Source organism: Diadema antillarum, unplaced genomic scaffold (assembly GCF_040938485.1).
Source record: "Diadema antillarum isolate AM-2024a unplaced genomic scaffold, OU_Dant_1.0 seq00000372_RagTag, whole genome shotgun sequence".
NCBI classification, from domain to species: domain Eukaryota; kingdom Metazoa; phylum Echinodermata; class Echinoidea; order Diadematoida; family Diadematidae; genus Diadema; species Diadema antillarum.
The window spans coordinates 134172-156092 of record NW_027271372.1 but is presented as its reverse complement, the minus strand read 5'-3'; the positions used below and the strand labels follow the sequence as shown (position 1 = coordinate 156092).

The following is a 21921-nucleotide window of genomic DNA, read 5'->3' as shown; positions in this document are numbered from 1 at the left end:
GACAAACTATAAAAATTAAATTAGGGCTTATGTCAGTCTTACACAAGGCGGCTGTTGGTCCGTTGGGATACGTGAACTACAAAATTTATCATCATTTATTGTCACAATTTGGTTGCTATTTTTACCCTGGTCCATGTCTTTCCTAAGCAAAATTTACAAGCATTCCATTTTTTATTGTCGTCTGTCTACCAATAAAAAACTGTGAATATACACTCCGTCGAAACTAATCTTCCTATCCATCTCAAATGAGCTCAACAACCTTGACTGGTTTCACAAAGGATTACCATAGAGAATAGATTTGATGAAGTGATGCCATTAGCGGATAGGTAACCCGGGGATACTAAGCCCGTTTGTGATTGCTTTGGTTTCATCCCCGTTTCATAGCCGTCGCCATAGCAACGTGAGAAGTAGTGGACAAGGCGTTTTGATAGAGGTATAATACAGACGCCAGTACCGAACTTTCACAAATCATACATAAATCATGCACATTTCAGGGCCTCAATTTCATGCCATCGTGTTTTATTCACCGACTTCCAGAATATCACGTCATCTTTTGATGTGTGTTGGGGGGGGGGGGGGGGGGGGCTATACAACTAGTAAATCAGGGCATCCGTTGTCATTTCAGTGTTTAGAGTCGGAGTATCTGTATCGTCTGCACTCTTTGCAGCAGAATTGCAAAGCGTTTGCCAACTGCTTCCCCTCTTTATCCATATCATTTGTTTCTGTCGAATAAAAGCGAGACCGTGAGTAAAGACCGACGTCGCATGCAGACTGTTTCTGACGTAGATATAAAACAGACTTTGTACACAATATAGGGATTTCTTGCTGCTGTGAGATTGGGTGTATTTTGTTTAGTTTTGGTTTTCTTTGTGTGTCTAGAAAGTAAAGATGACTGAACGAACGAAAAGTGCAATGACATCCTAAAACAGCGTACGAGCAGTGAAGTTATGAAATATGCAAGAGAGTAGAAAAGTTACATGATGAATAAATGCATAATGAAATTACATTGACGTGAAGAATGCTTATTTGTACAATGCATGTGTAAGCCCGTCATGTTCCCGCGTCAGTAGCTTCAGAATGATAATCTCATTCATTGTTTACATGAATCGCGTAATGCTTTGTTTACAGGACGTTTCAGGAAGTAAATGCATGAGTTAAGTATTGCTAATATACCTCAACTCCCGTGTGGTGTTGGTTGGTTGGTTGTTGTTGTTTTTTTTTGTTCTTTGAAGCAATGTTTAAGTCTGTTACGATGTTAAATTGTTGTCGATGACCTGTCTGTTCAATCACACGCCACAAAGGCTACACCATAACAAAACCTGATGTTCATTTCAAATGGAATCACCACGACTTAGAAGTCATCTTAATTATCTTGCTCAGACTCCTGCAGCTGCAAAAAAAAAAAAAAAAATAAAAAATAAATCATGCACATCCAAAATCTTAATATATTGCTAAACCATTTTTTCTTTCTTTTACAATATCAGACAAGTGTATAGAGGTCAAGTACCTCCTGTTCATCAACGCGAGAATTTAAATCAAAGGTTTTTTAGAAGACATAGTGAATCTATGTCAAAACATCTGGATTGAACCATGTAATAAGAAAAATAAAAACATCTGTAGTACTTTTTCATCCTATTTAATCCTTCACTCATCACATCTCATTCAACTGACATCTGAAAAGATGCACACACACACACACACACACACACACACACAGAGACAAACCCATACTCAAGGTGTTATACATGAATGAAAACAAGAGAAAGGATTCAATTGAAATCAAATTTCATTGTAATTTCAACATTCAACATTAAAGTCCATTAGTTTTTGTAAAACCCGTAGGAGCCATGAATTGGTCTTAAACAAAAACCTGCGGGCTGCTTCCTAGATTAAAGACCTTGCACAAACAAAGCTCTAGAGTCCCACCAACATATATGCAGTAAAAAAAAAAAAAGGATAATAATAATACTATAAAATAATTCATTTGAGTGTACAGCATACCCATCAGTCTTAATTGACAGCAAGGTCTGCCTGTATGAAAAAAAAGATAAGAGGAATAAAAGCAAAAAATAAAAAATGAAATAAAAATGGTATATTGGTAACACAGCTAAAAGCTATAGGCTCCTAATGTTGTCACTCTTTGTTTGTCTATCCCAGTGGAAGTCTTTTGATAATAATAATACATTAAATGCTCAACAAGCTATTGCATGGTCCAGCGTACGACATGCAACTAGATTTGGCGACAAAGTCATTGTAAAGTCTTCGCTGGAATAGCATTCACAAAATCGTTACATTTCTTTTTGTTGTCAATGTCTTATTACTTACGTAAATGTTTGTGTAAACTTTGTGAATAAAAATGTTATATAAATGTGTCATCTATTCACGATGCTTTCCGTACATATATATTAGACACTACTTGAAGAAATATTGTTCCTTAGTTATTTAGATTATCTTTGAAATTGAGAATATTTCCATTTTCATTAGCTTCTTGTCATTGTGAAGAAAAGTCACATCTATCTGTAGTCTGTAATCTGTATCACACCCCATTTCATGTGTAAATAGTTCTTATGATGGACTAACTTCTTATCTTTTAGAAAGATTACTTTCTCATTTTATATATTTCCATATAAATTGTCACTTGGTACTACACACTGCGAACTCACCACGGTACATTTTTCTCTTGGTATATCATTTTTTTTCTGGCCGTTTGAGATCCATGTCAGCTAGAGTTAATGAGGGTACAAACTATTTCACATTCTGTCAGATGCAAATTCATTTGGATTACATTTCATCATTATAAACAAATCCTATTGCACTTGCAGGCACAGAACATTTTAAAGACCACTCCTGATGTTCCCATGCATCAAATCCTATCTTTGCAAGAAATTATAGGGAACTCCAAACCCACCTAGACGTTTTCACACAGTGCGACACTGGAAAAGCATCTTATCTCCACTGTTTTCATTCATATGAAATTGACACACAATTGAGAAACTGTGAGTACAGGTAGTTTTACTGCAAACTACACAAATCAGTATGCAGATGGTACTGCTATGTTTAAAAATAAAAAGACTTGGTGCACCATGTGAAATTGATGAAAATGACTCAACAGACGTAATATCCCTAAACAAATAGCGAAGGCATATGCTCTTACTTTTTAAATACATGGAAAGTGCTAAATTGGAAATGTCTATTCTCTAAAAGCTGCTTATAAGATATCAAATGATATACTTCGGAATCTCTTCTAACCCACAAAGCTAAAATACAACCTGCATGGATCTCAAGCTGCCGTGTGCATTCAGACTGAGAATATTCAAGCTCTTTGGAATAATCAAAGGAGACTGGAAGTCACCGATACTAATAATGTAATGCCCTGTGGGAGACACTGACATTTCAACACATTGTCAGCGTGAGCACACCTACGGAAATCTATTTAATAGTTACTGCATAGCATATTGAGACTTGCTGAATCTATCCCTAGCCCCACTGTAGGCTCTTCATGATTTTCTCGCTTAACAGGACACTATCCATCAATGGATGGCACAAAAATGAGAGATCCCTTTCTCATGACATAAAGACCAGCTCTGGGAAAAGAATACAAAACTACTTGTATACACAGATGACCCCCATTTGTGACCACCCACAGTGGGTTATTACTGTATGACCAGCATTTGCACCTATTTAGCATAGCAATGGTACTACATACTGTATATATCTTCATTATTGATAACTAAAAGTGGTTGACAAATTATAGCTAGTCCAGATTAACATGTACAAAAAAAAAAGAAAAAAAGAATGAGCCTGACAATGACTTCCATTCTGAAAAGTTTTAATGTTTTGTTTTCTTTCTTTTTTACTGAACCTTTAATATACAGGGTCCATTATTTCATTTCAAGTTCATTGATGCAACTTCCTGCACTTCTTCACAATATTTGCTTTTCAATTTGTGCATCCCAAGAAACATGCACATGTAGGCTTCCAAACAGACAAACTTCCAGTCCATTCTAGGTTCTTCATCGGCAAAATGTACTCTCTGAGCACATAAAAAGGCTAACCAATGCAAAAAAAGAAGGCTAACATATATTTCATCGCTGGTGCGCTGGTTTCTCACGTTCCCTCCGATGGAGAGTTCAATCCCTTTGAAACTGTTAGACTAATTGGAAATAAATTGGGACATTCTGCGGCTCGCCCTACAAAAAATAAAGAAAGGAATTATGCGGTAACAATGTAATCTGCTAAAAGCCTTCCATTAAGTCTGCAAACACTGATGACATATCAAAAGCTGACAAGGTTTCTCCTTGCAACAGTGCATATCTCAAGGACATCACGATACCATGTGGTAACATGCAAAATTCGCACAGCGAGGCCGCTACAGCTCAGCTCACTGCAAAATCAAATGTTTCATTGGGAAGTCTGTTTATGTGAAAGCCCACAATGTTTTTATAGAACTGGATGATATCAAGTTTGGTGCTAGTGCAGGTATTAGTGCTGTCTTCCAAACAATTGCCTATGTATAATCGAGCTCCAACACCGACGGTCAGGTTAATGCAAGCGGTACCAATCACAATCATCAATTCCAACACCTAGTGTTATCTTCACATCGGTGCAGAGTCTGTGGGATTGCGCTGAAATTGCGCAACAAAAAAGTGATGCCAACTTTGTTTAAGTCAAATATTAAAAGATGTAGTCATGACTGCTTAGTTCAGACACATAATGATGAGATTTCATCCCTTCTCCAAAATACAACAATCTTAAGTTGCTCCCAGGCTCAGATTTATGTGGCCATGTCTATAGTGTTTGAGTACCTTCCGTGGGACACCACTGCATCAGAATAGGCTATGCAGAATAACCTATGCACTGTGTGCATCCATAAATATGAATGTGGGTTTCGCACACAGCAAGGCTAAGACTAACACCAAACTTGAAATGACAAATACATGTATGATAATCCCTGGATGCCAGTGCTAGCCAATGGGGAAAAAGTTTCTGAATTGCTAATAGTTAAGGACACAAACAGTGGAGCTCGGTTCAGCAGACATTAAACATCAGCCCCAACACCAGCTACCAGAAATACATCATAATTTTGAGGTAAACCTGCTTACACCAACTGATTTCAAGTTCAGTTTTATCGCTGGTGCAAGTGTTGGGATAGCACTAGCACCAGCACTAGCACCTAACTAGAAATTACTCATCATCATGAAAGGTCCATTTGAGATGATCTGCACATGGAATTATCCCGGAGAAACTTTCACTCATGCACCACTCTGACTGAATAATTCAGACCCTGAATAATTCAATTATTCAATTCAGGCGATGGAATTGCTCAATTCACCCATCTGCGGCCGTAGCCGCAAACTCTGATACGCATGAATGACTCCTTGGAACAGAGCCACGCTGATTGGTGGTTAGTCTCACTACTCCAAGCTGGTAGTAAAATTATGTAGTTCATAGACGTAGGTATGAAATTTGCATGAGTCTCCATGGTCTCTCTCCCTGGGCTTTGCCCCTAACTGGTGGCTTGAGTCCGACTCCCTTGGCAACCATCAGCTTGTTTCTCGTGCAATTCCTACAGCATACGGGTCTTTGGCAGCGGTTAATGGTTCTGATACAGATGAAACATATTCTTTGGATTTTGGTTTCCTCGTATGTACCACGGTGTGTTTTGCTGCTGGTATGTAGCCAAGTTTGCAATTGTGCCATATGAAGTCATATCAATCACATTTATAATAGAGAGTGCAATAACAATCCTGTATCTACAGTAGATAAGCAATGGCCTGATCAGTGAAATACGTTTAGGTTTTTGTCGAGATAATTCAATGTATCTTGACGTTAAAGACATTACTGAGCTACAGATTCAAATCTTTAACAGTGTTCAGAAGCCTGGTCACTGGACCTAACATGGCTGCTCTTTATTTTGTTGATTTTGTGAAAATATCTAATAAGGGAAAGATAAGGGAAATTTGTCACACTGACCAACTCTCTGATTTAATGATATATGTTCTCAATACTAAGTGGCCTCTGTTGCTTAGATTATAACATGACACTACACTTTATATCAGAAACAGAAGTCAGGTTCCTGCAAATAATGCAGAGGTAATGATGCAGAGGTATTCAGTTTCTATCCCTGCTAGCATAAAGTCACTTAGATGTCTATCAGTCATATAAAGTTTCATGCTCGGCACGCCGTGGAGCACCAATGCGTCGTCAGTGTAGAAGTTTGCCGAGCAGCCTGGCGCACTGTCCAATTTTTGCCGGTTCTGCGACGCCCGCGAGACCCTTCACAATGCGGGCAGCGTCCAATGAATTTGCTATCACCTGGGAGTTCTCGTCCCCGAGGACCAGTGTCCCCAGACAGACCAAGAGGCGGAACTGGGCCTCTGGCTCTTTCTCATCCACGAGTTGCGTGGTTGCCATGGCTACAAACTGCGATTTCGCTTCAATGTCCGTTCCAGTGTGCAGGAGGACGGCGAAGTTTAAGATGACGGTCGCCACGGCGACGTGAACATTTTTGTTCGTGATCTTGAGGCTGTGCATGGCGGCCTCCCCGACCTTGTCGCGGTGACTGGCCACCAGCATCCGTCCCTCCGACTGGGAGAAGCAGTTACACAGTGTTCTGAGGACAAGCATGTGGTTGGGCACGGGGCCCGTATCGGGCGCCAGGCTCAGGAGCTGGTTTAGGAAGGCCTCTCCGTCGCGGGCATTGCAGAAGCTCTGGTTAACGGCCGGGTGGCGAATGGCCAATCGTAGAACATCCAAGCCAGGGAAGACATGTTCTGGTGGAGAAAGACTTTTGGTTACTGGAGTCATAATCAGCAATAAATAGCAAAGTGTACCTTCAAAAAAAATCTCTGAAGTATCCCAAATATAATCTGACATATGACATTTCCTCAATATTGCATATTGAAAGTGTAGTAAATATAGACCAGCAGCCGGATTAAAGGGAACGCAAACCCAAAGAGCAATGTGGATTGAGTGAAAGCAGCAACATCAGTAGAACACATCAGTGAAAGTTTGAGGAAAATCGGACAATCAATACAAAAGTTATGAATTTTTAAAGTTTTGGTGTTGGAACCGCTGGATGAGGAGACTACTAGAGGTTATAACACCAAAATGTTAAAAATTCATAACTTTTGCATCGATTGTCCGATTTTCCTCAAACTTTCACTACTGTGTTCTACTAATGTTGCTGCTTTCACTCAATCCATATTGCTCTTTGGGTTTGCGTTCCCTTTAAGAATCAAATACAGATGTCACAAAAATGACAGAAATCACAGAAGCAAATGTGGCCCAGTATTTGAAATATCCAAAGATAGGGTCACTGTGTCAAAAGCATGATTTGGGGCAGGAACCATCTGAAACTGATCATACATTTTCTTTTTCAAAGAAGTAGTAAGCTGACTGAGGGGAAACCTGATAAGAAGTGGACAGGACTGGACTCACCTTGAGGCCACTTGAGAAGTCTGACCAACGTCTCCATTTGTTGACCGGTGGGAGTGTCTCCCTGACAATTGGACACACTGGCCAGTAGGCTTTCTAAATGGCCAAGACTGGCTTCATCAAGTTGTAGGGCGCCCTCTATTGATGAGTTTAGCTCCCTGATTTTACCTGCATGGCATAGGGTTGTAATGTTGAAGATAGCTCATATGTAGTGAACTTGAAATATAAAGCTGTCAATGTTGGTCACTGATACACAAGGGCACATCTGACATGTCATAATTTGTTTCGCATTACGCAAAAAGGTAGTGTTCCTAGTTTGAATTATCAATTAATGATTGTGACTAATTTCAATTATTGCTTTTTTCTTTTCTTTTCTTTTCTTTTTTTTTTTGCATCTGCAGATCACTGGGATAAGAACAGTATGGAATACTTAAAATACAACTGCCCTTACATTTTGTGACAGTTAATTTAAGGAGTCCCTTGACCTTTATATTTGTCCAAAATGTAAAACTTGACAGCTTTGCAGAGAACAAGTAACATCTAGTCTGAGTAGCAAGAATAATTTGAAACCTCCTTCCTTACCTAGAATAGCCGCTGGCTTGGCAGAATCGAACGTGACGAATTCCTTCTTGGGGAAGAACTCGTTTGGTGAGGCAGTCTGGCCGGCAGTGGCTGCTCCGGCCCCAGTTCCCTGGGAGGGAATGTAGCTGGAGGCCCCTGGAAGTGGGTGGAGACAAGATGACATGCTTAACCTAGTGTGTGCCCAGACAATTAGCTTAATCCGTTGAGAACGAGTCCCGATGAAAACGAGTCCCGAATATACTTGGGCAAGTGTCAATGGGAAATGCGTGCTGTAGCAAAATCAGCCCGTCCTCAACGGGTTAAATTGCCAAACTTTTTCGTTGGAATACAGTGATCCCTCCAAAACTTGGCCTAGCTGTAAAGTTATCAAGCCCACCCAGGTGTAGCAACGTGCCTCAGTCCAACATGAAGGCCATGGGGACACGATAGGGATTAGGGGGATTAGCTAATCTCTACGCACTGCTTACTACAGAAGTGGAAATTTTTAAGGGAGGGATTTTTCGATTTTTTCTTTTTTTGTGTGCAAACCAATCAGTGAACAGAGCACAGTAAAGGTTAAAGGCTTTCAGTAGTAAAGCATATTAAATACCTTCTTCCTTCTTCTTTTTGAGTTGTTGCTAACTATTACTGTTGCTCACAAATATTGTTGAACAATGTTTCCAGTGTGTGTCATGTAAGAGCTCTGTGGTCCTACACGCTTACCAATGTCTTTCACACAATGCAGAAAAAAAAAGATACGGGGAAAATCTTGGTTAAAAATAATGAAAAAATTAGTTGAAGGATGAAATCTACTTTGAGAGAAATTGGCTTGTTTCTTGTAGGTAGAGTTGAACAGCAGCCACTGGGCTGCCTTGGCCCTCCAACATATTGTGGAGTTGAAGAAAAACAGAGTGCATGGTCATTTACAAAAGAGTACTTTACTACACTACACAACAATGATGAAATAATTCTTGAGAATAGGCACCATAGACAATTAAAGCGTTCTGTGACAAAGATCGGCATACCAGTAAAGGGGTCGCGAGCTCCTTGACCAACAGTCGGCACAGAGGGGTCACCACGGCTACCAGGAACGTAACGTGATCCACCTGGTGGGAAATACAGTAAAGAAGAAAATATGCGCTTACTTGAACAGTGGGACCCAAAATTGAAGTTTATATACGTCGGCCCACTATGAACATATAGTAGGGCAGATATGTAGCAAAAATTGGTCGAGATGCTCACATCCGGCGGAAAGTATGAAATTTTACATACAGGGGTATTTTGGGGCGCTGATTTCAAAAATTGCCGGATCCAAGAGTTCTGACCATGGGATTGGCTGCCATTTTGAATTCCAATATGGCCGCCACCACGAAACAAATTTAAAGATACCTATCTTCGGTTCTGAATGACCTGTAGCATCAAAATTTGGTACACAAGAGCGTTTTGACATATTGAATTTGATGACAGATTAATTTGAAGTGTTTGACAAACATCAAATGGTCGCCATTTTGAATTCCAATATGGCCGCCATTTTGAATTTTAATATGGCCGCCTCGACAAAATGTTCAAAATCCCTATCTCGAGTTCTCAGTGGTGAGTGATGCTGAAATTAGGTGCAAACAAGTATTTTAACATACTGAGTTAAAAAAAGGATTGATGTGATGTGTCTGACAAACGCAATGCCCGCTATTTTTAATTCCAATATGGCTGCGAAGACAAACATCACCACTTAGATTCACGGGCATGCCAAAAAGTGTTGCAAAAATGAAGCATAATGCACCTGTCACTGATGTCACAATGTAAATACAGCAGCGCGCACTCAATGAGTTCCAAACGCGCGCTCAATCAGGTAGCCTGATTTACAAACCCCAGATAGAGACAACACTCGAAAATGGCAACTATGTAGGAAAATTCAAATTGGCTGCTGTGCAGCTTGTCAGACATAATCAAATAAGTCTGTTATTGAAGTCATCATACCACCATGCTTTTATGTATCAAATTTCAATGGCTTATGTCATTCAGAACTGAAGATAGAGATTTTTGGCAGCGGCCATATTGAAATTCAAAATGGCGGCCAGCCCCGTGGCCAGATCTCTTGGATCCGGCAATTTTTTAAATCAGCGCCCCATAATACCCCTATATGCCAAATTTCATACTTTCCGCCGGATGTGAGCATCTTTTTCACATATCTGCCTCACTAATATATTTTTTAATTTGACGATAAATGGTTAAAGTGTTTGATTTACTCAGGTGAAAACATGACAATGAAAAATGTACTAGAAACAAATATGAGTGTTTGTGACAAGAAACATACAAAAGGTAAGTTCAGCTAGATACTTCAAGTACAAATGGTAACATGCAACACAGACAAAGAATTAAACTCGAAGAATGAGACTATATAACAGATCAAACATGGTAATGAATTTGCCATCATTAACACAGAGTAAAAATCATATAGCTCAGTAATCCATGGTATCAACCATGACTCCTAGTCTATCAACGAGTCGCGTATTAAGGGTTAAAATGAACAACACAATGCCTTACATGAGGGCACTGTTTTCAAGCGAGACACAAACTGAATTCTTGCCTGTGAATGGATCTGCATAGTTTTGTGACGGAGGGGCTGACCCCAGCGTCACACCCTTAGTGTTCTCGATGATGAAGTTGGCGATCTGCTCTAGGTAGTACTGGCTGAGGTCGTTGGCATGGATGAAGCGTTGCGCGGCATGCCACGGGTCATCCGAGACATTGTAGGGCAGCTTGAGATTTGGACGGCCTTCTTCCAAGTCCACGTCGAAGACGTAGTCATACTCCTGTAGCAAAATATCAGCAAAGTAGTCTTTGGCTTTGACAGGAAATTGTGACAAAACTAGAAATTATCAGGAATCAGAAGTTGTGGAAGGGTTTGACGTGAAATGAGCCCCTGTGGTCAAAGGTGTGCCCTTTTTCTTTTGGCCGTTGTTTCTCTTTCACCAACTTCCCTGTCATCAAAGCTCCGTGTCGCGGAAAATAAGAGACTGTTTTGGTCTCCACACTTGATAATTCTCACCTTGCCTTCGTACATGACCTTCCCTGAGCTGGGGGTGACGTCATCTCCCTCCGTCCCCACCACGTCCCCTATCTTGGTCCAGCGCTTCTCCGCCACGCTCCACTGGTACGCCTCCACTGACTTCCCCACCCGGATCAGTTTTGTCTGGCCCTCTTTGGTTCCTGGCAACATCAGACAAGACATATTAAATAAAAGTGAGGCATGATTAAGGAGGGTAGAATGACATTTGCAAATCCCAACATTTATAGTTTAAATCTCTACCTCATCTTAGAATCAATGTAGCACTTTACTGACTCTTAATACATCACAATGAAAAACCATTTGGGCCTAGCTTGACTGTACTCTGAATGCTTTGAAAGTTTTCATCATATGCATAGTAAAAGAAGACAGTTCATACTTCCAGCACATGCATTACAGTGACCACATATATAAAGTTCTCATTTCCATGAATAGGGTTATAAACCAGGGCTTGACATTGACTTTTTACTCTGGCAGCCAATCCAAGCCACTAAAATCTTTGAATCTGAGATTTTGGTGGCCAAAAAAAGAAATGAAGTGAACCAAAATAAAAAGAAATATAAAAATTAATTCAGAATTTCAGCTGGGCAGCTCAAAATATAACCTTTTTGGAATTTTTGTGACCTGACATCAATTTTAGTAGCCTAGGGCCACTGGGCTATTGTTAATGTTGGGCCTTGTACAAAGTATAGTACTTGCGACAACAACCACTGAAATAATACAAGGGGTCTTCACTGTTGGCTTGTCTTGACTCTAAGTAAGCTTATGCTGACTGCAGGAAGCCATAGAATAATGACACACAAAAAAGTAAATTAATTGCATTTACAACCAATGACAAGAACACAAGGAAATCTAAGCAATCAAATGCTTCCGCAAAATAGTATGGAAATACTCTCAGCACTAACCAACTAAGCTGGCATTGCAGGAGAGGTGAAGAAAAAGTTCACAACAAAAAGAAAGTAACCTACACTTCACATTACTTGGAAATCAATGTTTTAAAGCCTTAAGGAAAATCCGCCTACACATGCCAAGAGTTGGTGAAGTAATGGAATTACAGTTAGTTTCCTGCCAGCACAGGAAAAGGACTTTGAACCTTGCCATAAAGATCCTTACTTTGGTTTATGTAGTATATCCATATACTTCATGAAACTGAGAATCAGAAAGAGAAATCATACTGGATGAAGCTGCAAAGGCCCTCCTGTGTGACTTCTTGTTAAGAAATGCTAGATTGTGTCATGTTTTTTTCTACATCCTCCCCAAAACTACCACATCATTCATCCATACCTAGCAAATGGCATGACAATGGGGAGGAATTAAACTTTCCATACAAATACCTTCCAAACTGGTCTTTTTCTCTGTACTTATGCATACTTCCCTACATTTACGTTGAGATAAATTTGTCCTTTCTTTCCAGTTGAACAGGGATGTACACTTTTTAAAGGTGGGCTTACACATGGAACCCTGCCATCGCCACCTTATCTATTTGTTTTTGGTATCAATGTGTTCATTTATTATCATTCCACCTCTCCACGTGGGTACCGATCTAACAGTGTATGGCTGTTTGTCATCTGTCTGCCATTTACAATGGCATCCCTGGTAAAAGCTGTTATTTGTAGTATATTGGCTTCACTGTTTTTTTTCCATTGTGAAGATGAAAAGTAGTACTTTCAAGAGGCAATATCTTCTTATCGTATGTCACTCTGTTAATCGTACTAAATACTACAAATTAGTATTGGTTGGCATCTCTGGATAGTAGCAGTGTTCTCCAATAGTGGATCTACGAGAGTTAAGCAATGAAGAATAACCAAAGCACATCCCTGAAAGCTAATCACCTCCTCTTATGCAAAATAGATAATGTGGTTGGATCTACGTTTTGGCAATTAAAATTGTTTACACCAACGGCCACTTCAAAACTAAATTTTAGTGGGGGTTTGTTTGAGAGTTGCAATCAAGGAAATAGGAAAAGGAAGCCAACCTGGTTTTTCCAAGTCCGTTTTGTCTGGCAGATCTTCCATCTTGATCCCACCAAATGTCTGCGTCTTGGCCGGCATGGAGAAGGCGGCGACCTGTTTCTCAAAGGCGGTCTGGGCCTCCGGGTCAGCGACTCGTGACTCAGCGCGGGTGAAGACCCTTGCCACGCCATCACTGCAAGCCAAAGACAAAAGTGAAGAGAGAAAAGGCTGAATGCAAACACTAGGTTGGCGGTGGTTTTAGTTTGGTTATCTTTCAATTATACACAGTTTGAAGAAATCCCCTGCACATGTTTGAAGGAAAGTCTTTCTTGAGAACAGTAAATCCAAACAGTCACCTATCCTTGTAATAATGGATTCCCCTGACCCCCCCCCCCCCCATAAAAAAGGAGAGAAACATTTAACAGAAACAAAGCTACCAATATGAGAACAGGCATATATATTTTGCCAAAAGCTGTACTCCATTTTTAAAATCAACCTTCAGCGCCTTATTTGATGCAGATCCAATTTCAGGTGAATGACACTCATAGTCATGTGCACAGGCACAGCATTAATTTTTGTCTAAGTAGTGATCAAGAAAATATCTCTACACTTCTCAAAAACTGACATGATTTTCCTTTACCCGTTGAGGATGTGTCCCAAGTATACTCGGGCAAGTGTCTATGGGAAATGCATATTGTAGCAAAAGTAGCCCGTCCTCAACGGGTTAACAGGACGAAAACTCCTTACCTTGATCCCACAATAATGTCTCCATTTTGCATCGCGGCCACACTCCAATTGGACTGGGCTGGCATTGTGATGGTCTGCTGACACTGACCGTCCGCCCACACCCTGACCGTCCGGTCCTCACTGGACGTGACAAAGTCCGTCCCGTTGGCCAGGAGGGCCATGCTGTAGATGAAGCCAGTGTGGCCCTGGTACTGGTGGACGCAGTCCCCTGTGGTCAGCCACCGCCGGATGGTGCCGTCATTGCTGGCCGACAGGAATTCCATCTCGGAGACGATGGCCAGAGCACGGACGCAGTCGGAGTGACCTGTCATGATAGAAAACACTTCTATCATCTCTTCAAATACATTACACATGTAATATGAATACTTGTAGTGTCTCTGAAGGTCAACTGCTATATCACTTCCTAAGAAAATACAACGGCAGGGAATAATTTTCCTGGTATGGCACCGCAATTTGCTTTGCATTTTTACACCACTGCTACACAAACTAACTTTTGTATAGTTTTCTGCCATAGAAGTGTACAGGATACCATGTGAAATATTGTTCATCAGCTGAAATTGCTAATCAAATTTGAGTTCGAAAATTATTCCTTCAATGGAAACCTTCACACGCACCACCACTTAGTGTAAAACATGATATATTTGTAGCATGAAAATTTCGCAAATTGGAGCTGATGGCGTTTCTCGCAGCATGAAATTTTTGCGACTTGCCACTAGCATCCAATACATACATAGACAAGAACTTTTATGTGCAATTTAATTTTGCGAATGTTGCTGCTTGCAAAATTCTGGAAATTAAAATGCACACGAACATTCCTCATTTTACAGTATCCCAGAAGGAGATTGAGTGCAAGTGGTTCGATGCAACCCTGCCTCATCTCATGATATGGTACGGGAAGGCATCAGTTTCTATTGCTCACATTAGTATCTGCAGCACTGCCTTATGTTACAACATTAATACAATTGATATAGAAGTGATACACATAATGTCTACGATTGACTGGCTCATTTCATACTTCTCACAAAGAATACGAAACAATAATATTCAAGGCATGCTTGTACAGCTACACTGATTACACAGACACATAGCACAAAATCTATGCAAGGAATTAACTTTATATATATATAAATGTTATAGAGGTAAATACATTTAGAATTAAAGATGGTGTCTTGCAATGAACTAGTGCAGCAAATCGCCTACATACCAGTAAAAGTTCGCTCACAACGACCAGCTCGCCACATCTTGATAGTCTTGTCTGCAGACCCCGTCAGCATCAAACCCTGGGTGGGGAGCAGGGCGACTGCCCAGACCGTTGCCTCGTGGCCCTGCAGGGTCATGACGTTGCGTTCGTTGAGCCACACCTTCGCCGTGGTGTCCCACGACCCACTCAAGAGAGTTCCAAACTTCCCTGCAGCCAAGGCACAGACTAGTAGAGAAGACAAAATGTTATATGACAATGAGAACCCAACATACCCATCAGCTATAAAAATAAAGAATAAAAAAAATAAGAAGTTGAATAATTGTGTGTATTGATTGATGGCCTTCCTCTTAACTGAATTTGACACAAGGAAACTTCTCCCTCTTTTCTTATGACTTTCAACGGCCTCATAAATGCCTCATTACTCTTCACAAATCTGATGTCATAAAATTCCTAGATGACATTTGACTCAAACATATTACACTTAGTGTGTGTGTGTCTTTTTGTTTTTCTTTTGGAAAATACATTTTGTAATAGGGGTATTGTAAAAATTGCACTGACAAATTATGATGCCGGTTTTCAAGGTACAGACATGTAAGTGATCAAACAATACATTAATATCATCCAAAGGGGCTGTGCCGACCAACTTTTTGCACTATCACTGCATAATTTAGCTCATTCATGTTTGCTGCCAGCATGTGACTACTGTAAAACACGGAGCCGACGCTAACATTCCTCGTTTTACAGTACATCACATACAGTGTATCTACAGACTGCATTATTGGAAGTACCACAGGCATCTCCGTATAGTTGGAGAATACACAAAAAGACGATGGAATGTTAGTCTAAAATAATATGCTCTCTGGCCATTTCTCACAAATTTCAACATATTACATCCATATCCTGGGTCACTGGATATCCTGCAAGCCTTTAAATGTCATTTCCTCATAATGGATTGTCCCTCACCAGCTTTTTTTTTGTGCTGGGTCAAAACCACTGTGCAAATGGCTGTGAAGTCACAGTGTACCGCAGCACACACACACACACACACACACACACACACACACACATTTTAATAAGCATACAAAGCACACATCATCCATGTTAATGTCACTGTACTTTCCTTTCTGGATAGAAACATTCTGGAGAAAGCTGAGAGTATGAATCAGCTGGTATCAAACACTAACATATTAAGAAAACTGGCTGAAAATGAGAAGCAGAACTTGGCTTATTGTACCTGTGTTTTTGTGACCTTCCAGCTTGTAGACAGGCGTGGGTCTCTCCAGTGTGTAGGCATGGATCTTTGCATCATTGCTCCCAGTCATGATGAGGCCCCTGGGTATATTTCTCACTTGGAGGGAGCACGCAGACACAGGAAACAAAGTTCTGGTGTCCGCTCATGCAGTGGGCTTCCTGGAAGCCAACTCCTTTGTCACTGGCAGAAGGGATATTATGAAGAATGTGTTGATTTATTTAACCTCAAATAGCAAAGTGAATGGCTTACTAAATATGAATCAAACTCAATGGCTTTGATGATATCTTGGTTTTGCACTGTTTCGGGGGGGGGGGGGGGGGGGGGGGGTGCTCACATAACTGGGACTACTGTAAAAGTGGATATTTTTGCGAGACTAATTTTTCGCGCTTGGCCGGGTCGGAAGAGTTTCGCGTGTTTTTTAATTCCGCGGAATCAAGACATCACGCACAGGTACATATGGCAAGCAAAAATATTCGCGTGCTTTTATTTTCGCGCTAGTTTCTGGTTGCGCGAAATGCGCGAAAATTTGAACACCGCGAAAATTTCCACTTTTACAGTAACGCTGTTAGGGCTGAGACATGTCAATGCACTATCTGTCTCCACCCAAACACAGTACCACTGAAAATTTACTTTCTATTACTGATAGCTGTAATTTTAAAGCAGCCTATATTCACATAAAAATATGTGTGGGGTGACTGCATGTATAAATCCTGGACATGCAGGGCTCCTGTGCTAGTACCATGGTAACTTCCATGCATCTAATACATGTACATGCCATGGCTGCCATACATTTGAATACCACTTTTCCTGCTATCATACAGCATTACCAGTAATTTGTATATCTACATATCATATCAATAAAATGTGAATCTTGTTGCATACACACAACATATACTGTATTTGTGTATTTTGCAAAACATCTGACATTTTGTTTTGATGGAAAAACATGCCAAAATATTGGAATTTCTCCAAAGTGGAAAAGTGCCAACTTTGCTTCTTGAAAAAGATATATTTACTCATTTTGTTGGTTTGTTTCCAAATTGCAAATTCAACTACCGGGTATTTATCAAATTCTCTTAAAAAGTCTTGATATGAAAAATATTTTGCTAACAAACCATTTAGAGTACCGGTAATGTGGTTCATAGTGACAGACAGTGCTTGCAAACTTTCTACAAGTAGACAATGCAAAATAAACATGCTTTCAAATGTGATACTTTGGTAGAAGTATACAGCAGAATATTTGTTCACAACTTAGTTAACAATTCAAAATGTACACAACATTCAGTAAAGTTTAATACATCACGTGGTAATAGGTTTAAGATTGCACCTGATGAATGTACATCTAATGTAAACTGTGTTCTAAACCATCGTTCAAAAATAATTTGCAAGAAATATTTGCACTGAATGAAACAGAGGTTATTGAGTCTCTATTTGATGGTGAAATCCCGAAGTATTACTTGTTTAAGGTACTAGGAGGGTAGAACAAAAGTAGACATGTTGATATAATTTAATACTACACATATTTACACTAGTCAACGTTCAGATATGATTCAAGTGTTCAAAATTTTGCATGGTATGGAAGACTTTGATCCAGCTGTTCTCTTTGTCATCATCAATCATGTTACACGCGGTCACAAGTTGAAGTTGTATAAAGGAAGGTGTCGAACTAGTAAACGGTTGAAGTCTTTCAGTCAGAGAGTAGTAAATACTTGGAATAGCCTTTGTGCAGATGCTGTCGAGGCAACATCAGTGAATAGCTTCAAGTCCAAGCTCAATGATCACTGGAAGCAGTCAAGCATAACAAATTTAGTCCAGATTGTATCAACTGATAATTCCATGGATACAGTGCATCACATGGATCTCCTCAGGCTCAGGATTGAATCCTTTGAATGGCCCTCTACAAGTTTTCAGCTTACTGGGCATCATCGTAGGTAATTCAGGTAATAAAAAAATAGTCACATTAACAAATCTCTCCATTTTGTAATTGGCCAAGTTATGAATCATTTCCAACAATTACGCGAAGAGCGGACCTTCTATTCAACAGTACATATAGTTTCAGGGTTGAAACAGTGCATGATTTTGCATGCTGTTTAGTTCGGTTGAAGAAAAAAATTGTTTTTATATCCACACAAATTTGTTTTTGTTTTTCTTTGTTTTTTGGCTCGAAAATAATCTTGTAATAACAGAAAATTTGAATTCCCATGGTTAACAGTTAAATACACAAAGATAGTTGGGACCAGACAATTTTTCGCATTATAACAATATACACTGTAAGCTGATTCTCACTGTATCGGATCTCGTTATAACAGGATTCCCCTGTATTACAGAATATTGTACCTGCCATGAACGGGTTCACAACCACATACTGCCACAAATACTCTACATGAAGGTTAACCCCGGGACGCTTCGTGTACACAGTTATACTGTGGGAGCGTCCTGAGTCAATAGAGTGCTATATCGGTAAGCTTGAAAAACATACACAGTCTGTCACAGATTTTCGCGCCTCCGTAAGTTTCAAATTTCACTAGAAAAAAACTTACTTTTACAGTATACATAAGATTCTTATCTAATTCGTACCATCCGTTCACCTTGTTCTTGTTCACACTGGTCCAATGATCTTGAAAAAACATTTTTTTTACAGGTCCATCTCCTAGCTCCCCTCCCATTCACCATTTTCAAAATCAGTATGCAGTACACTGCGCACGTAAATATTCATGTGCTGGCGGAGTCGCAATGCTTTTAGCCTTCTGTCAAGGCCTGCGCGCGCGCACCCACCCAGAAAGCAACGCAATATACATGTACAGCGAGAGGGTTTGCCACAACAGTATGATACGGCCTTGCCATAAAGCTACAGCTGTACAGATGAATTGACGGCCAGCGCATGCGCACAAATTTCAAATCCATTGACTGCATAAGATGTCGTTCTCCCAAGTTCCTCTCGACCGAGTCGTATTCAACTCATCAATTCGAGCAGAAATGGAATATTGACAGAACCAAAAGTTGAACGCAGTCAGTCTTCAACATTATAACTTCACCTGTAAGTCTTCATATTACAGAATTTTTGCGATTTCATATTGATATTTAGGCGCTACACTTCGCCTGTCATGATCATGTCTGCTACAATGCGCAGCCCCAACACGCAGTGTCGGGGCCGGTCGCAGTTACATGAAGGTGAACTTGTCCTTTAATTGTGCATTCACTGTGACATCATGGCTTTTTAAGTCAATGTAGCCAGGTGGGTGGATGGTTACAAATACAATGTATGTTCCAGTAAAAACTCATTGACAGTCACTATTTGCATTAGGCCCTCTCTGTTTTCACTGTAAGTGTAAGTTTCATACGTTCTGATATCATGAGAGCAGTGGTACCTTATTCTTACTTTGAAGTATCTCCCAGGCATTACCCTAGATCGATAAATCTGCCTCTGTTTGGTGACCTCACAAAGAGCAAAGATGTTTCACAAAGAATTTAAGTCGAAACTTTAAAAGCTTAATAAGATCAACTTAAAATCTGGTGCTAGTTTCACTTTTCAATTCTTACCTAGACTCTAACACAGACTTCTAAATGTTTTCAGATTGGCATTAAGGAACTTCAAGATTCCAGAATACACTTGAAAATGAAATTGTTATCGAAATTTGCACCCCCCCCCCCCAAAAAAAAAAAAATCCTTTGTCCCAAATTTTTTCAACCATGCCTGTATCACACTGTAGACTCTATGAAAAAGTCTCCAAAACTGTTGTTCTTATATTGAAGTTAGAATATTATTGAAGTCACACACAGCCTACCATAACTGGCCATGTTGATTTTAAAATTTAAGATCGACTTTGTCTTTGAAATTCTTGACTTTTGTCTTTGTGGGACCTTGAGTTTGACTTTGTCTTTGTGAGACACTCAAAGGACGGCCAGCCAGGCTGTGTAATTTAACATTGTTATCACTGGTTCTCATTCACTGGCTCACTTTTTGTGTAGAAAGTTCGTCCAGATAGATAGGCCCAACCCTAAATTCTAAAATCTAGCCAGACATTTCACGCTTCATCTCCAACTTCCAGAAAACATGCAATGCAAAAATAATTCATCCGCTCAGACAATAAAAACATGCATGTCAATCACCTTGACGGTATCCACAGACGCGTTGTTCGATCTCTTGAACCTGTAATGATGGCTCCTTCGGGATACAATCCTGCTGCAACAGCACGAATATCAGATTCGTGCCCAACGAGAGTGCAAGATATCCTAAATGGAGCTGGAGCTGCCATCTTTAAATCTTTCGTCAATGTGGATTCCACACACTACACATACATACAGTAAACGATGACTGACTAATGACTGTTAACTGTGATCGTAGATCGTACAGTGTACAGGTACCGAAAGCCATTGACTGCATGCGCTGTTATATGCTACGTGAATGGAGTCTGCACCACTGGTCTTACACCACAGGAAGAGTGCTATGGTCTACACATGCGAGGTGCGGCGTTTCAGGTCGTCGTCTGGTTGCGTATAGCTCCCTCTATCTTTCACGGTTCAGGTAATTCCACACCACGTTTCGGATTGACATATTGTATCATGGATCTGAAGGGCTTTTTACACTTGTAAAATTTTGCTTAGCCCCGGACCAACGGTGGGGCTAAGGGGGGGGGGGGGGGGGGGGGGGGGAGGGGGCCTTAGCCCCACCGTTGGTACGGGACTATCCTTAGCCCACTTTCTGTTTACACTCGTTTTTGCCAAAGTGGGCTAGCCCCACCGATAGTACGGTACTATCTGGTCCTGCAAAATAGCAGGGGTTAGCACCGCAATTGCGGTGCCAAGCAAGTGAGTGTAAACAGAACGAAAAATAATCCTGGGCTAAGCGACGGAGACGAGGTCCGACCCTCACTGACCAATCAGAAACGAGGTAATCAAGTGCTGCCGGTGCGTGCGTGTACGTGTACAGTACACAGCATAATTATGAATATTCATGTGGTTTGGAAAGTCCGGGGCTAAGAAATACGAGTGTAAAAAGGTCAGTTTTCTCCTTAGCCCCGGACAAGAGATAGTACGCGACTAATTGGCGAGTGTAAAAAGCTGAAAAAATTGGTACGGGACTAACGATAGTCCTGGGTCAGAGAAAGTCCGGGGTTAAGAAACACAAGTGTAAAAAGCCCTTAAATCAAGTAAGATTGGTATTCTGTAATTTCACTTCTTTCTTCTTCTTCTTTTTTTGCGAAACGGTAATATTTGTTGCAACCACAATGCAAGATTAGATGAGATTATGATATAATGACCTCTGACCTATACATAAATATTAATAATAACGAAAATGTGCATGCAATTATTGTTTAGAAAAGGAAATCAAAGAGAGAAATTTGAATTAATTAGATCTAATTGTGTTACAAAAACCAAACGGTTTGTGCTACTAAATTGTCCATCCAAAGCACGGGAAACTAATGGTTTTCGAGTGTTTTTTTTTTTATGAAATACATTTTTTTTTTTTAATCTGAATAATCATATTTGCAGCCTTTTAATCCAAACATTAGTTTTCCATAGATCCGTCACTGACAGGAAGCTCATTATTCCCAAGGTTCTTTTTTTTTCTTATCTAAAGGGCCTGTGATGCAGCTGTCCGTCATTACAATGGATCGATAGACTATACTGAAAGGAAAGAGGGTCCTTATTTAACAAGATTTCTTCATAAAGAACCCCATTTCATTTTAAATTGACGAACCTT

General features: G+C 40.2%; 1 protein-coding gene across 1 annotated transcript; it reads right to left on the bottom strand.

Moving 5' to 3' along the window:
- Positions 1 to 2950: 2950 nt before the first annotated feature.
- Positions 2951 to 20473, bottom strand: LOC139731441 (phospholipase A-2-activating protein-like). The gene is given in 12 exon segments (XM_071642325.1): positions 2951 to 6773; positions 7441 to 7605; positions 8020 to 8154; positions 9024 to 9104; positions 10586 to 10811; positions 11048 to 11208; positions 13041 to 13210; positions 13765 to 14068; positions 14969 to 15190; positions 16200 to 16302; positions 16304 to 16397; positions 20328 to 20473. Coding segments are annotated over 12 exon segments (2376 nt in total). The 3' UTR covers positions 2951 to 6204.
- Positions 20474 to 21921: the final 1448 nt, after the last annotated feature.